This window comes from Heptranchias perlo, chromosome 39 (assembly GCF_035084215.1).
Source record: "Heptranchias perlo isolate sHepPer1 chromosome 39, sHepPer1.hap1, whole genome shotgun sequence".
Lineage (NCBI taxonomy): Eukaryota > Metazoa > Chordata > Chondrichthyes > Hexanchiformes > Hexanchidae > Heptranchias > Heptranchias perlo.
The window spans coordinates 10,130,890-10,147,850 of record NC_090363.1 but is presented as its reverse complement, the minus strand read 5'-3'; the positions used below and the strand labels follow the sequence as shown (position 1 = coordinate 10,147,850).

General features: G+C 50.6%; 1 protein-coding gene across 1 annotated transcript in view; it reads right to left on the bottom strand.

Moving 5' to 3' along the window:
• Positions 1 to 15,444: 15,444 nt before the first annotated feature.
• LOC137304928 (zinc-binding protein A33-like) overlaps positions 15,445 to 16,961 on the bottom strand; it is a 23,418-nt gene continuing 21,901 nt past the window's right edge. The window contains exon 6 of the mRNA XM_067973713.1: positions 15,445 to 15,998. Within this exon, the coding sequence (XP_067829814.1) occupies positions 15,451 to 15,998 (548 nt within the window). The 3' untranslated portion in view covers positions 15,445 to 15,450. The remainder of the gene's footprint in view (positions 15,999 to 16,961) is intronic.

Below are 16,961 nucleotides of genomic sequence, written 5' to 3'. Positions count from 1 at the left end.
CCTCTCTCTCTCTCTCTCTCACCCATCTCTCCTTTGGCATGTCCTCCAGCAAAATGGTCATTTGAAATAATAAATTATTCATATTGTCGAGTTGGGGGGGGAGGGAAGTGAAGGAGGGGGTGGGGTAGGCAGCCTGGGGGTAATTTTAACTTTGGGCGATGGCGTAAAACGGGTGATATCAAATCAGCTGCCCGTTGTGCACAACAGCCAATATTCCTTGAAGTCATTGGGTGGTTAATTCAATATCGTCCATTTTACACTATCGCCATAGCTAAAATTACCCCTCCTCCCAGGTCCAATCCCAGCAGGAACCACTCAGTCTTTTTTCCTAGAATCATAGGCTATTACAGCACAGAAGGAGGTCATTCGGCCCATCGTGCTAGTGCTGGCTCTTTGAAATTCCTATCCAATTAGTCCCACTCCCTCTGCTCTTTCCCCAAAGCCCTGCAATTTTTCTTCCTCTTCAAGTATTTATCCAATTCCCTTTTGAAAGTTACTATTGAATCTGCTTCCTTTCAGGCAGCGCATTCCAGATCATAACAACTCGCTGCGTAAAATAAATTCTCCTCGTCTCTCCCCTGGTTCTTTCGGCAATTATCTTAATCTGTGTCCTCTGGCTGCCGACTCTCCCGCCAGTGGAAACATTTTCTCCCTATCTGCTCTATCAAAACCCCTTCATGATTTATCACAGCGAGATGGAAAATATAAATATTCCCAGATCCCTCATGTGCAGAGGGCGGCTGATCAGAAAATGGTGGGTGTGCCCCACCCCCCGCCAATGGCCCATCTATTGACGTTCACAGGTCAAGAAATACTGGCACTGCATCGCGCCATTTTCTGACAAGTGTCCTTGGCACGGGACCCGCGAGAATTCCACCCATCGTGTCTTGGGGGGTAAGGGGAGAACAAGGGCAGTTTGCAGGGGTTGACCCTCCACCAGCTATGCTCGCTGACCTACATTGTAAATTGCGTCAAACAGCCACAGGCTCCCGAGCATCACTCGAGAATTCGTGGATCGTGCCAAAGGAATAAACCCAGTAACATAACACGACCATCCCCATACACTCCATGATCGACAAACATCCTCTGTAAACTGGGGCTCATCCAAAACTCTGCTGGCCGTATCCTAACTCGCACCAAGTCCCGTTCACCCCTCACCCCCTGTGCTCGCTGACCGACACTGGCTCCCGGTCCGGGAACACCTCGATTTTAAAATTCTCGTCCCTGTGTTCAAAACCCTCCGTGGCCTCGCCCCCGCGCTATCTCTGTGACCCTCCTCCAGCCCTACAACCCTCCGAGATCTCTGCGCTCCTCCAATTCTGGCCTCTTGCGCGTCCCCGATTTTAATCGCTCCACCATTGGCGGCCGTGCCTTCAGCTGCCTCGGCCCTAAGCTCTGGAATTCCCTCCCTAAACCTCTCTGCCTCTCTCTCCTCCTTTAAGACGCTCCTTAAAACCTACCTCTTTGACCAAGCTTTTGGTCACCTGTCCTAATATCTCCTTATGTGGCTTGGTGTCAAATTTTGTTTGAGCTCCTGTGAAGCACCTTGGGACGTTTTGGTACATTAAAGGCGCTATATAAATGCAAGTTATTGTTGTGTGCCATTCCTGGTGCCTTCGGATAAGTCCTGCAAACGGGCAGTCTCCGCAAAGGGTGGCATTGGCACGTGGCCTGGCTCAGGACATCACAAGCCTCACCTGGGGGTGGGACAGTGCGTCCGATCGCAGATCGGGGGACTCCTGGCTGTCGGAAGCCCACGTGAGTCAGGAGCCACTAACGAGCCACGACCGGCTTTGATCAAGGAAAAGAGAAACAGAAACTCTGAAGGCGAAGAGGCTGAGAGATTTCACGCGGCAGCAGGTACGGCGCTTGTGGGCAGCGGGTGTTACTCCGCAAACGTCGGGTGGCACGATGGCGTCATAGCGGCAGTGACTCTCTCTACCTGGAACCCAGCGTGTTCTGAAATGGCTCAGTAGCCCCGCCACCCTCACAAGACAAGAATTCAACTGTCAAGTGCATGAAAAGTGCAAAAGCCAGGCAGAGGTGGCTCTGAGAGATATATGACGCAGAAGAATGAAACCTGAAGCAAAGGTGTTTCTAGGAGCGTACGCTCATCAGCCCACGTCTAAATATAAACAATGAGTTTAAATATAGACTGTCAAAATCAACAGGAAATAACACACAGTAAAGGCACAGAAAAAATCTGAGTACTGGTTCATAGAATCATGGAAAGGTTACAGCACGGAAAGAGGCCATTCGGACCATCGAGTCCGTGCCGGCTCTATGCAAGAGCAGTCCAGCTAGTCCCACTCCCCCGCCCTATCCCCGTAGCCCTGCAAATTTTTTCCTTTCAAGTGTTATCCAGTTCCCTTTTGAAGGCCATGATTGAATCTGCCTCCACCACCCCCTCAGGCAGTGCATTCCAGATCCTAACCACTCGCTGTGGAAAAAAGATTCTCCTCATGTCACCTTTGGTTCTTCAGCCAATCACCTTAAATTTATGTCCTCTGGTTCTTGACCCTTCCGCCAATGGGAACAATTTCTCTCTATCTACTCTGTCTAGACCCTTCATGACTTTAAATACCTCTATCAAATCTCCTCTCAACATTCTCTGTTCCATGGAGAACAACCCCAGCTTCTCCAGTCTATTCACATTACTAATGTCCCTCATCCCTGGAATCATTCTAGTCAATCTCTTCTGCACCCTCTCTAAGGCCTTCACATCCTTCCTAAAGTGCGGTGCCCAGAACTGGACACAATACTCCAGTTGTGGTCGAACCAGTGTTTTATAAAGGTTCATCATGACTTCCTTGTTTTTGGTTCATTTACTGATGGCATAACACACAGGCTGAGTCATACACAGACTGAGGTGTGACACACACACACACAGGGTAACACACAAACCGAAGAGTGTCACACACAGAGGGTAACACACACGCCGGAGTGTGTCACACACAGAGGGTAACAGAAGCTTAAAAAAACAGTGTCACACACCCCCAGTGTCTCCGAGGTGCAGCCAGGCTTGATGTTGAACAGCGACACCAGTTTCTTTTTCCCAAGGTTGGAAGAAAGACTAAAGTCCCCTCCACACTGTCCCATCAAACACTCCCAGGGCAGGTACAGCACGGGTTAGATACAGAGTAAAGCTCCCTCTACACTGTCCCATCAAACACTCCCAGGGCAGGTACAGCACGGGTTAGATACAGAGTAAAGCTCCCTCTACACTGTCCCATCAAACACTCCCAGGGCAGGTACAGCACGGGTTAGATACAGAGTAAAGCTCCCTCTACACTGTCCCATCAAACACTCCCAGGGCAGGTACAGCACGGGTTAGATACAGAGTAAAGCTCCCTCTACACTGTCCCATCAAACACTCCCAGGGCAGGTACAGCACCAGTTAGATACAGAGTAAAGCTCCCTCTACACTGTCCCATCAAACACTCCAAGGGCAGGTACAGCACGGGCTTAGATACAGAGTAAAGCTCCCTCTACACTGTCCCATCAAACACTCCCAGGGCAGGTACAGCACGGGTTAGATACAGAGTAAAGCTCCCTCTACACTGTCCCATCAAACACTCCCAGGGCAGGTACAGCATGGGTTAGATGCAGAGTAAAGCTCCCTCTACACTGTCCCATCAAACACTCCCAGGGCAGGTACAGCACGGGTTAGATACAGAGTAAAGCTCCCTCTACACTGTCCCATCAAACACTCCCAGGGCAGGTACAGCATGGGTTAGATGCAGAGTAAAGCTCCCTCTACACTGTCCCATCAAACACTCCCAGGGCAGGTACAGCATGGGTTAGATACAGAGTAAAGCTCCCTCTACACTGTCCCATCAAACACTCCCGGGGCAGGTACAGCACGGGTTAGATACAGAGTAAAGCTCCCTCTACACTGTCCCATCAAACACTCCCAGGGCAGGTACAGCACGGGTTAGATACAGAGTAAAGCTCCCTCTACACTGTCCCATCAAACACTCCCAGGGCAGGTACAGCCCCGGAAGCTCTCTCTACACTGTGTAACAGATTCGGAATGTGACACCAATTAGTAAACAATTTGTCTTTGTTAATAGTCAAATCAAACATGTAAAGGTATCAAATATTTGACAACAAAGATCAAAACTATATTATCCCATTTGTTCTCAGGGCAGAGGAAATAATTAAGTTGGCGGTGTGGCCGTTTCAAGTTTTCCCACAGTGAGCTCGTCTTCTAATAGTCAGGTGGGCTTCCGACAGTGGAGTCTTCTCCAGACGGCTGGGTGGGCTTCTGACAGCGGAGTCATCTCCAGACGGCTGGGTGGGCTTCTGACAGCGGAGTCATCTCCAGACGGCTGGGTGGGCTTCCGACAGTGGAGTCATCTCCAGACGGCTGGGTGGGCTTCTGACAGCGGAGTCATCTCCAGACGGCTGGGTGGGCTTCCGACAGTGGAGTCATCTCCAGACGGCTGGGTGGGCTTCCGACAGTGGAGTCATCTCCAGACGGCTGGGTGGGCTTCCGACAGTGGAGTCATCTCCAGACGGCTGGGTGGGCTTCCGACAGCGGAGTCATCTCCAGACGGCTGGGTGGGCTTCCGACAGTGGAGTCATCTCCAGACGGCTGGGTGGGCTTCTGACAGCGGAGTCATCTCCAGACGGCTGGGTGGGCTTCCGACAGCGGAGTCATCTCCAGACGGCTGGGTGGGCTTCCGACAGCGGAGTCATCTCCAGACGGCTGGGTGGGCTTCCGACAGCGGAGTCATCTCCAGACGGCTGGGTGGGCTTCCGACAGCGGAGTCATCTCCAGACGGCTGGGTGGGCTTCCGACAGCGGAGTCATCTCCAGACGGCTGGGTGGGCTTCCGACAGCGGAGTCATCTCCAGACGGCTGGGTGGGCTTCCGACAGTGGAGTCATCTCCAGACGGCTGGGTGGGCTTCTGACAGCGGAGTCATCTCCAGACGGCTGGGTGGGCTTCTGACAGCGGAGTCATCTTCAGACGGCTGGGGGGGCTTCTGACAGCGGAGTCATCTCCAGATGGCTGGGTGGGCTTCTGACAGTGGAATCATCTTCAGACGGCTGGGTGGGCTTCCGACAGCGGAGTCATCTCCAGACGGCTGGGTGGGCTTCCGACAGCGGAGTCATCTCCAGACGGCTGGGTGGGCTTCCGACAGCGGAGTCATCTCCAGACGGCTGGGTGGGCTTCCGACAGCGGAGTCATCTCCAGACGGCTGGGTGGGCTTCCGACAGTGGAGTCATCTCCAGACGGCTGGGTGGGCTTCTGACAGCGGAGTCATCTCCAGACGGCTGGGTGGGCTTCTGACAGCGGAGTCATCTTCAGACGGCTGGGGGGGCTTCTGACAGCGGAGTCATCTCCAGATGGCTGGGTGGGCTTCTGACAGTGGAATCATCTTCAGACGGCTGGGTGGGCTTCTGACAGCGGAGTCATCTCCAGACGGCTGGGTGGGCTTCTGACAGCGGAGTCATCTTCAGACGGCTGGGTGGGCTTCTGACAGCGGAGTCATCTTCAGGCGGCTGGGTGGGCTTCCGACAGCGGGGTCATCTTCAGACGGCTGGGTGGGCTTCCGACAGCCTGGTCATCTCCAGACGGCTGGGTGGGCTTCCGACAGCGGAGTCATCTCCAGACGGCTGGGTGGGCTTCCGACAGTGGAGTCATCTCCAGACGGCTGGGTGGGCTTCCGACAGCGGAGTCATCTTCAGACGGCTGGGTGGGCTTCCGACAGCGGAGTCATCTCCAGACGGCTGGGTGGGCTTCCGACAGCGGGGTCATCTTCAGACGGCTGGGTGGGCTTCTGACAGCGGAGTCATCTCCAGACGGCTGGGTGGGCTTCCGACAGCGGAGTCATCTTCAGACGGCTGGGTGGGCTTCCGACAGCGGAGTCATCTCCAGACGGCTGGGTGGGCTTCCGACAGCGGAGTCATCTTCAGACGGCTGGGTGGGCTTCCGACAGCGGAGTCATCTTCAGACGGCTGGGTGGGCTTCCGACAGCGGAGTCATCTTCAGACGGCTGGGTGGGCTTCTGACAGCGGAGTCATCTCCAGACGGCTGGGTGGGCTTCACTGATTCCTCTGCCCTGAGCTCAAAAGACGTTGGGTTTTTATGTCCTCCCCACCCCACCCCTGGCAGGAACCTCACACCATATATGGAACAATATTCATAAGACCCTTATAGATTAACAAAGTTGATTTTCAAATAATTCAAGATGGTCAGATTGTTTTAAAATTACTCATTTAACCAGAAGACCCTTTACAGGGTTGTTTTTTGAAGGTGGTCAGTTTGCTTGACCGCACTCGTCTAGCAATTGCGTCATGGTCCTGGTCTTATCGTTATCTTTGGATTATCGTTCTGCTTTTTGGGTCATCGTTCCTCTTTTATCACGTAACTGTCTTGCCTCACAATGAGTGTGATAGGGGTCAGTCGCTAGTCAAAGGTTAACAGTTCACAATTCAGCAAAATAAGCCGCACACTCAGCAAAATACGCAGCACAGCCTGCAGAGCATGATGGGTAGTAGCATTAAGAAAAAAATGTCAATTTTTCCATATTTCTAATATTCTTACAACTGTCCCATCAAACACTCCCAGGGCAGGTACAGCATGGGTTAGATACAGAGTAAAGCTCCCTCTACGCTGTCCCGTCAAACACTCCCAGGGCAGGTACAGCATGGGTCAGATACAGAGTAAAGCTCCCTCTACACTGTCCCATCAAACACTCCCAGGGCAGGTACAGCATGGGTCAGATACAGAGTAAAGCTCCCTCTACACTGTCCCATCAAACACTCCCAGGGCAGGTACAGCATGGGTTAGATACAGAGTAAAGCTCCCTCTACACTGTCCCATCAAACACTCCCAGGGCAGGTACAGCATGGGTCAGATACAGAGTAAAGCTCCCTCTACACTGTCCCATCAAACACTCCCAGGGTCAGGTACAGCATGGGTTAGATACAGAGTAAAGCTCCCTCTACACTGTCCCATCAAACACTCCCAGGTCAGGTACAGCACGGGTTAGATACAGAATAAAGCTCCTTCTACACTGCCCCATCAAATACTCCCGGGGCAGGTACAGCACGGGTTAGATACAGAGTAAAGCTCCCTCTACACTGTCCCATCAAACACTCGCAGGGCAGGTACAGCCCGGGTTCGATACAGAGTAAAGCTCCCTCGACACTGTCCCATCAAACACTCCCAGGTCAGGTACAGCCGGGGTTAGATACAGAGTAAAGCTCCCTCTACACTGTCCCATCAAACACTCCCAGGGCAGGTACAGCACGGGTTAGATACAGAGTAAAGCTCCCTCTACAATTGGATACAAAATTGGATTGACGGCAGAAGACAGAGGGTGGTTGTAGAGGGTTGTTTTTCAAACTGGAGGCCTGTGACCAGCGGTGTGCCTCAGGGATCAGTGCTGGGTCCGCTGTTATTTGTTATTTATATTAATGATTTGGATGAGAATTTAGGAGGCATGGTTAGTAAGTTTGCAGATGACACCAAGATTGGTGGCATTGTGGACAGTGAAGAAGGTTATCTAGGATTGCAACGGGATCTTGATAAATTGGGCCAGTGGGCCGATGAATGGCAGATGGAGTTTAATTTAGATAAATGTGAGGTGATGCATTTTGGCAGATCGAATCGGGCCAGGACCTACTCCGTTAATGGTAGGGCGTTGGGGAGAGTTATAGAACAAAGAGATCTGGGAGTACAGGTTCATAGCTCCTTGAAAGTGGAGTCACAGGTGGATAGGGTGGTGAAGAAGCCATTCAGCATGCTTGGTTTCATTGGTCAGAACATTGAATGCAGGAGTTGGGATGTCTTGTTGAAGTTGTACAAGACATTAGTTAGGCCACACTTTGAATACTGTGTACAGTTCTGGTCACCCTATTATAGAAAGGATATTATTAAACTAGAAAGAGTGCAGAAAAGATTTACTAGGATGCTACCGGGACTTGATGGTTTGACTTATAGGGAGAGACTGAGACTTTTTTCCCTGGAGAGTAGGAGGTTTAGGGGTGATCTTATAGAAGTCTATAAAATAATGAGGGGCACAGATAAGGTAGATAGTCAAAATCTTTTCCCAAAGGTAGGGGAGTCTATAACGAGGGGGCATAGATTTAAGGTGAGAGGGGAGAGATACAAAAAGGTCCAGAGGGGCAATTTTTTCACTCAAAGGGTGGTGAGTGTCTGGAACGAGCTGCCAGAGGCAGTAGTGGAGGCGGGTACAATTTTGTCTTTTAAAAAGCATTTGGACAGTTACATGGGTAAGATGGGTATAGAGGGATATGGGCCAAATGCAGGCAACTAGGACTAGCTTAGTGGTATAAACTGGGCGACATGGACATGTTGGGCCGAAGGGCCTGTTTCCATGTTGTAAACTTCTATGACTCTACACTGTCCCATCAAACACTCCCAGGGCAGGTACAGCACGGGTTAGATACAGAGTAAAGCTCCCTCTACACTGTCCCATCAAACACTCCCAGGGTCAGGTACAGCACGGGTTAGATACAGAGTAAAGCTCCCTCTACACTGTCCCCATCAAATACTCCCAGGGCAGGTACAGCACGGGTTAGATACAGAGTAAAGCTCCCTCTGCACTGTCCCCATCAAATACTCCCAGGGCAGGTACAGCACTGGTTAGATACAGAGTAAAGCTCCCTCTACACTGTCCCATCAAACACTCCCAGGGCAGGTACAGCACGGGTTAGATACAGAGTAAAGCTCCCTCTACACTGTCCCATCAAACACTCCCAGGGCAGGTACAGCATGGGCTAAATACATTTCATTACCTTGATGACCTTAAGAATTAACCAATAATCCAGACCTTTCACAAATTTATTTTCTGGGTTTATGTGACCATTTTTTTTTATTTCCTGAAATGAATCCATTTCATTGCGAGGAAACAATTCTGCTCAGCGTTCTCTGCCCTGATTGCAATGGACTGGGTGCTACTGTAGGAAAATCGACCATCACAGAATGCTCTGGTAACACTTTGCCTTACCGAATTCAGAAGGAATTTTGGACACAGTCGGATGGAACTGCAGCAGTTTTTATTGAGGCAGAGAAACAGCAAAACAGTCAGTACGGCCCAGCACGCATACAATGGCAGGTTTACACTTGTCCAAACATGTAACGAGACCTGTATCAGCCAGCTCCACTCAGCAATCAGCTTCAATCAAAGGAGGGCCATGTTTTGTACACAGTGATGTGTTCGGATACCAGCAAGCAAGCTATGTTTACAGAGTTCGGCATCATTGAGCTGGTAACAACACAGGTGGTTTTATCATAGTAGGTGAGAGAGGAGAAATGGGAGTGGTGGTGAGTGAGAACTGGAGTGTCAGACAGAAAGAGACAGAACCAGACGGAGAGTCAGACAGAAAGAGACAGAACCAGACGGAGAGTCAGACAGAAAGTGAGAGAGAGAGAGAGAGATCCAGACAAAGTCAAACAGAAAGTGAGAGAGTCAGACAGAAAGTGAGAGAGAGAGAGAGAGAGAGAGAACCAGACAAAGAATCAAACAGAAAGTGAGAGTCAGACAGAAAGTGAGAGAGAGAGAGAAATAAATAATGAGGGAGACAGAGAGAGACAGAACCAGACGGAGAGTCAGACAGAAAGTGAGAGAGAGAGAGAGAGAGAGAGAACCAGACAAAGAATCAAACAGAAAGTGAGAGAGTCAGACAGAAAGTGAGAGAGAGAGAGAGAACCAGACAAAGAATCAAACAGAAAGAGGGAGAGACAGACAGGAAGAGGGAGAGAGGGAGAAATAAATAATGAGGGAGACAGAGAGAGACCGAGAGAAAGACAGAGACATAGAGAGAGACAGAGAAAGACAAAGAGTGAGAGCGACAGAGAGAGCAAGGGAGAGAGGCAGAGAGAGAAAGTGAGAGAGGGAGGAAGACAGAGAGAGAGGTAGAGAGCGAGAGAGATATGCCAGGAAATTCCTCGGAGCTGCCCCAGCCTTTGGGGGGGTGGGGGGGGGCGTCGGTGAGGAATTTTCCAGATATTTTCCCTCTAATTGGCCTCGAGTTCTTATCTGGTTTTGCCGCCGGTCCCAGGAGATTACATTGGCAGAGGTGGGCAGCAATATCTTAGTCGTGAAGCATAAGGTATCAGGACTGTATGGGATGGGCTGGATGGACCTGCTGGTCTTTACCGGCCTGACATTTTTGGGATATATTTATATGTATCTGGTATCGTCGAGCATTTGGCACCAACTGGCCTGGTAAATGGGACAATCGACTCCTGAAACCCTGCAGCAAATTCAGGGCAGTTCCAGGCTTCCTGGGCCCGGCCAATATTCAAACACTTTCAACGAACACACTGTACTGCTGAACAAACCCCCGAAGATTAAATATATATTGATTGGCAGCTGTTCAAAGAACGGAAACACTTTGAAGTAAAAAATAAAAAGATGTCCGAAGCAGGTCACAGCCACATGCTGTCACTGTTGTAATGTAGGCAAAGTTGGCAGTCAATTTGCGCACAGCAAGGCCCCCACAAAAAACAAGATAAAACTAACAGATAATCTGTTTTTAGTGATGTTGGTTGAGGTCTAAATATTGGCCAGGACACCTCCCCTGCTCTTCTTCAAAATAGTGCCATGGGATCTTTTACATCCACCCGAGAGGGCAGACAGGGCCTTGGTTTAACGTCTCATCTGAAAGACGTGCCTCAGTACTGTCGCTGGGAGTGTCAGATGGGATTATTGGGCTCAGAGTGTCTGGACTGGGACTCGAACCCATGACCTGCTGACTCAGAGGCGAGAGTGAAACCCAACTGAGTCACGGCTGACAGAACCCAGGCCTGTCCTCATGTGACATCCATACACGCGCGATAAAAGCAGCAACGTTGGCCGATGGCTCCCCTCTCCGGCACAAGGGGCCTGAGATTGATGGTGGTGTCCCACCTCAGATAGGACCTGGGATATTCCCGGCCTGAATGGCTCAAACCCATTCAGCAATTTCGTTACCCGCCTCAGGTAGCTATTTATAAAAAAATATCTGAATTCCCTCTGCACCCATAGCTTATTTTGAAGGCAAGAGCTAAATTCAAAAAGCCGGCCTCTGATTGAATGTAACAAGCACTGACAGGTAATTTTTTGAATGACACAACTGTACCCGAGGGGAGTGAAGATTGACACTTCTGCATCGCAGATCACATCAGGAGCAGATAACTAGTTTGCAGCATTCTATTATATAAAATTCCCTCACGCAGAAATTTAACTATTAACTCGTTCCAAGCTCGAGCAATCCATAATATTACATTTCTCCCGCATTCAACAGATTGAATCTGGAAAACAACAGCTGACAATGAAGTCAAACGCTCATTCAAACAAACAAGTACATACTTTTGACTTTCTGTTGGTCCATTGAGACACTCCCAGCATGGGTTAGATACAGAGTAAAGCTCCCTCCACACTGTCCCATCAAACACTCCCAGGGCAGGTACAGGGTTAGATACAGAGTAAAGCTCCCTCTACACTGTCCTATCAAACACTCCCAGGGCAGGTACAGTACGGGTTAGATACAGAATAAAGCTCCCTCTACACTGTCCCATCAAACACTCCCAGGGCAGGTACAGCACGGGTCAGATAAAGAGTAAAGCTCCCTCGACACTGTCCCATCAAACACTCCCAGGGCAGGTACAGCACGGGTTAGATACAGAATAAAGCTCCCTCTACACTGTCCCATCAAACACTCCCAGGGCAGGTACAGCACGGGTCAGATACAGAGTAAAGCTCCCTCTACACTGTCCCATCAAACACTCCCAGGGCAGGTACAGCACGGGTTAGATACAGAGTAAAGCTCCCTCCAGACTGTCCCATCAAACACCCCCAGGGCAGGTACAGCACGGGTTAGATACAGAGTAAAGCTCCCTCTACACTGTCCCATCAAACACTCCCAGGGCAGGTACAGCACGGGTTAGATACAGAGTAAAGCTCCCCCTACACTGTCCCTTCAAACACTCCCAGGGCAGGTACAGCACGGGTTAGATACAGAGTAAAACTCCCTCTACACTGTCCCATCAAACACTCCCAGGGCAGGTACAGTACGGGTTAGATACAGAGTAAAGCTCCCTCTACACTGTCCCATCAAACACTCCCAGGGTAGGTACAGCACGGGTTAGATACAGAGTAAAGCTCCCTCTACACTGTCCCATCAAACACTCCCAGGGCAGGTACAGCACGGGTTAGATACAGAGTAAAGCTCCCTCTACACTGACCCATCAAACACTCCCAGGGCAGGTACAGAACGGGTAAGATACAGAGTAAAGCTCCCTCTACACTGTCCCATCAAACACTCCCAGGGCAGGTACAGAACGGGTAAGATACAGAGTAAAGCTCCCTCTACACTGTCCCATCAAACACTCCCAGGGCAGGTACAGCACGGGTTAGATACAGAGTAAAGCTCCCTCCAGACTGTCCCATCAAACACCCCCAGGGCAGGTACAGCACGGGTTAGATACAGAGTAAAGCTCCCTCTACACTGTCCAATCAAACACTCCAAGGGCAGGTACAGCACGGGTTAGATACAGAGTAAAGCTCCCTCTACACTGTCCCACCAAACACTCCCAGGGCAGGTACAGCACGGGTTAGATACAGAGCAAAGCTCCCTCTGCACTGTCCCATCAAACACTCCCAGGGCAGGTACAGCACGGGTTCGTTACAGAGTAAAGCACCCTCTACTCTGTCACATCAAACACTCCCAGGGCAGGTACAGCACGGGTTAGGTACAGAGTAAAGCACCCTCTACACTGTCACATCAAACACTCCCAGGACAGGTACAGCATGGGTTAGATACAGAGTAAAGCTCCCTCTACACTGTCCCATCAAACACTCCCAGGGCAGGTACAGCACGGGTTAGATACAGAGTAAAGCTCCCTCTACACTGTCCCATCAAACACTCCCAGGACAGGTACAGCATGGGTTAGATACAGAGTAAAGCTCCCTCTACACTGTCCCATCAAACACTCCCAGGGCAGGTACAGCACGGGTTAGATACAGAGTAAAGCTCCCTCTACACTGTCCCTTCAATATATTTGATCACAAACTTCAGTACAGTGCCATCTCGTGCATCAATGGGGACGTTTTGTATTTGTTATGTTACGCTCTGGTCTTTGAGGTTAGCAATTTAATGCCAATTAGTCCCAAATTATGGTCATGTTTGAAGTGTAGGCCCATGAGCTTTCTCAAACTCATTTCACCAATCAGCAGACGGTCACCCTGCGTTTCTGGGATAGATTTCGAGCCCAGGTCCCACCGACGAAGGGCCAATATCTAATCCACTGCTCCATCCAGTCCTTCAGTCCAAGTCTGGTTTTATTTTTGGAGGGACACCATTGGCAAACGACTGAGTCAAAGAGGAAATATCAAGAGCAGCATGGTGAGCAGCTTCTTAACTCAGAGAGTGGTGAGAACGTGGAACTGGCTACCGCACGGAGTGATTGAGGCGAATAGCATAGATGCATTTAAGGGGAACGTAAAGTACATGAGGGGGAAAGCAATAGAAGGATATATTGATGGGGTGAGATGAGGTAAGGTGGGAGGAGGCTCGTGTGGAGCATAAAGACCGGCATAGACCAGTTGGGCCGACTGGCCGGTTTCTGTGTTGTGAATTCTGTGCAATTTTTTGTAATTTCTTAACATCCAGCTCAGTAAACACAGTTACCCAACCTCACGTCAAGCTGTGCATTGAAATGCCAAGCAACCCTCTCCACCGCTCCAGAGCCTCACTGATTTCAAAGGTTATAGATCCATTGATACATCTCCAACCTGCTCATTGACGTCAGATATGGGAATATCTGGTGAAGTGGGGCACATGTTATTTCTGTTGCATAAACCTCCCATTTAGAACAGACACCAGGATGTATTAGTTGCCTATTTTCCTCTCCACAACATCTCCCCCCATCCTTTGCCTCCATCCAAACCCAACACCGCTGAAACCCTCGTTCACACTTTCCCCAACTCCAGGCTCCACTGCAAGCCAACCATAACTCCACCACCCACGTCACATCCTGCACTATCTCCCCAGCCCTTGCAAACCTCCGATGGCTCCTCATCCCCGTTCCCCCACCCCCCCCCCCAATGTATCAGATTCAAAATCCTTTTCCACCTGCAAATCCTTTCATAGTCCCATCCACCCTCAATCTGCAACCTCCTCCTCTAGCCTTACTTGTAAGCCTGCACCCTCCACACTTGCAGCTCTGGCCTGTTCTTGCATCTCCCCTCCCTCCGTTCCATCTTGCGTCACAGAGCCTTCAGTCATTTTGGTTCCACACCTTGGGATGTTCGGCCTAAACCTTCTGCCTTGCTGCCTCTACCTGCTCCTTGAGAAGTGTGGACCACATCTCCAGCCACCTCCCCTAACTCTCCTCCCATCGCTGCTCGCTTGTCTGAAATCACTTCTGCAGAGCACTTTGCGACATTTTGTTACGTTATAGATGCTGTTTAACAACAGCCTGGTCGCAGGACTTACCCGAGGGTGCCAGGCATGACACGACGACAACAACTTGCATTTATATAGCGCCTTTAACGTAGTAAAAACACCCCAAGGCGCTTCACAGGAGTGATCAGATAAAATTCAATACCGAGCCACATAAGGAGATATTAGGACAGGTGACCAAAAGCTTGGTCAAAGAGGTAGGTTTTAATGAGCGTCTCAAAGGAGGAGAGAGAGGTGTGGAGGGGGAGAGGTTTAGGGGGGGAATTCCAGAGCTTCGGGCCCCGGCAGCAGAAGGCACGGCCGACAATGGTGGAGCGAAGGAAATCGGGGATGCGCAAGAGGCCAGAATTGGAGGAGCGCAGAGATCTCGGAGGGTTATGGGGCTGGAGGAAGGTTACAGAGATAGGGAGGGAGGGGCGAGGCCGTGGAGGGATTGGAAAACAAGGATGAGAATTTTAAAAACATGAGATTGCTGGCGATCCCACAAACAGCAATGTGATAATGACCAGATCATTTGTTTTCGGTGTTAGTTGAGGGACAAATATTGGCCAGGCCACCAGGGAGAACTCCCCCCTGCTCTTCTTCGAAATAGTTTCTATCCACCTGAGAGGGCAGACGAGGCCTTGGTTTAACATCACATCTGAAAGACGGCACCTCCGACAGTGCAGCACTCCCTCAGTACTACACTGGGAACGTCAACCTGGAATTCTGGGTCTTAAGTTCCTGGAGGAGGCCTCAAACCCACAATCTTTTGAGTCAGAGGTGAAAATGCTTCCAACTGAGCCACAACTAATGGGTGGGCTCAAAGGGCCTTCTACATTCAAACCTAGCTGTACTACCGTGAATCGTCTATACAACTCATCTCCTGTTCAAAAGCTCCAGCAAAAGACGGTGTGGGCTCACACACGTTGGGAGTGGACTTTCTAATCACGTTCCATTATCCAATGGAACAGTCTTCATTCCATGGACTTCCATCCCTCCGTCCCCTCTCCTCCGACCCCCCCCCACCTCCCTCTTTCCCGACGTCACAAGTACAAGTGGAAAAGCTTCAGGACTTCCGCCTCCACCATTTCCAGGTTAGGCAGAGGGAAGACAAAGGGGTAGAGTTTCTCCACAAAGCGATCGGAGAAGGTGTGGAGGTGGGACATGTCACCGGCATTGTAAAACGACAGCTGACCCTTCTCGTAGTCCAGGTAGACGCCAATCCTCTCGGGCTTGGCGTCGGCACAGCAACAAGAGGCGCCCGAGTTTCCCTGGGTCCAGTGGACCTTCCCGTTCCACAGCCTGACCGTCCAGAAGCCGTTGGCAGGGGTCAGCGGGAGGTCATCGCTGCGGTTGACTGTCTCCTTGGCCATGCCAACGATCCAGCCGGCCAGGGTCTCGACCTCCACCTCCCAGTAGTGCCTCCCAGAGGCGAATCCTTCCGCTGCCAGCACCGCGACGCAGAAGGTGAATCTTTTGGGGTTCTCCGGCAGCTGCTTGAACTTGGTGCGACGTTTGACCATGGTGTGATCCTTGGACAGGATCAGGCACGGGTTCGCTGTCTCCGAGTCCAGGGTCAAAGGAGCTGGAGCTGGAACAGAGACATCGGTGCAGTCAAGAGTTCAAAAAATCAGAGGGCCCACGTTGAAAAGGAGCAAGAAGGGGAATCAGGTGGGACTTTTTCACCCTGAAGGCAATGGAGTTAGAAAGAAAGAACCTGCATTTATATAGCGCCTTTCACAACCTCAGGACGTCACAAAGCTCTTCACAGCCAGTGAAACGTAGTCACTGTTGGAAATGCGGCAGCCAATTTGAGCACAGCAAGATCCCACAAGCAGAAATGAGATAATCTGTTTTTTTAGTGGTGTTGGTTGAGGGATAAATATTGGCCAATTGGCATATTGGGAGAACTCGTCTTCAAAATGGTAGCCGTGGGATCTCTCGGGCAGACGGGGCCCTCGGTTTAACCTCTCCTCCGAAAGACGGCACCTCCGGCAGTGCAGCACTGGAGCGTCAGCCTGGATTTTGCACTCAAGTCTCTGGAGTGAGGATTTAGAACCGACAACCCTCCATGACTCAGTAGGCGAGACTGCTACTCACTGAGCCACGGCCGAGACCCACCAGGAAAGGTACCAGGAGAAGGCAATTGAAGTGGATTCAGGCGGCAACTGCATGTGTTGCTAGGAAGTAAAGGGATTGTGGGATACAGTGAGAAGTCGGGTAGGTAGGGCCGGTCTCACGGAAAGGCTTTTTTGGGCCTTTTCTGTAACTGAAATCTCTTTGGGAGTTAGGCCTCAAGTAGGCCTCAGGCCATATTTTGAGTTCCACGTGATTTGAGGTAACACCACAGACTAGAGCAGTTGCTTACAACATACAGTAATAGATAGAAAACTGTCTGGGTGATGATTTTTACTCAGCTGTTTGCCTCAGCCTCTTTATAGAGGTTCCAGCTGGGAATAAATCGGAGTGGCAGGATTTAAACCTGCAGCTATTTGACTCGAGGGCAGTTGACGTCGCTCAGTCGGGAACGGGGTGTTAACCATTAGTCTGTAAA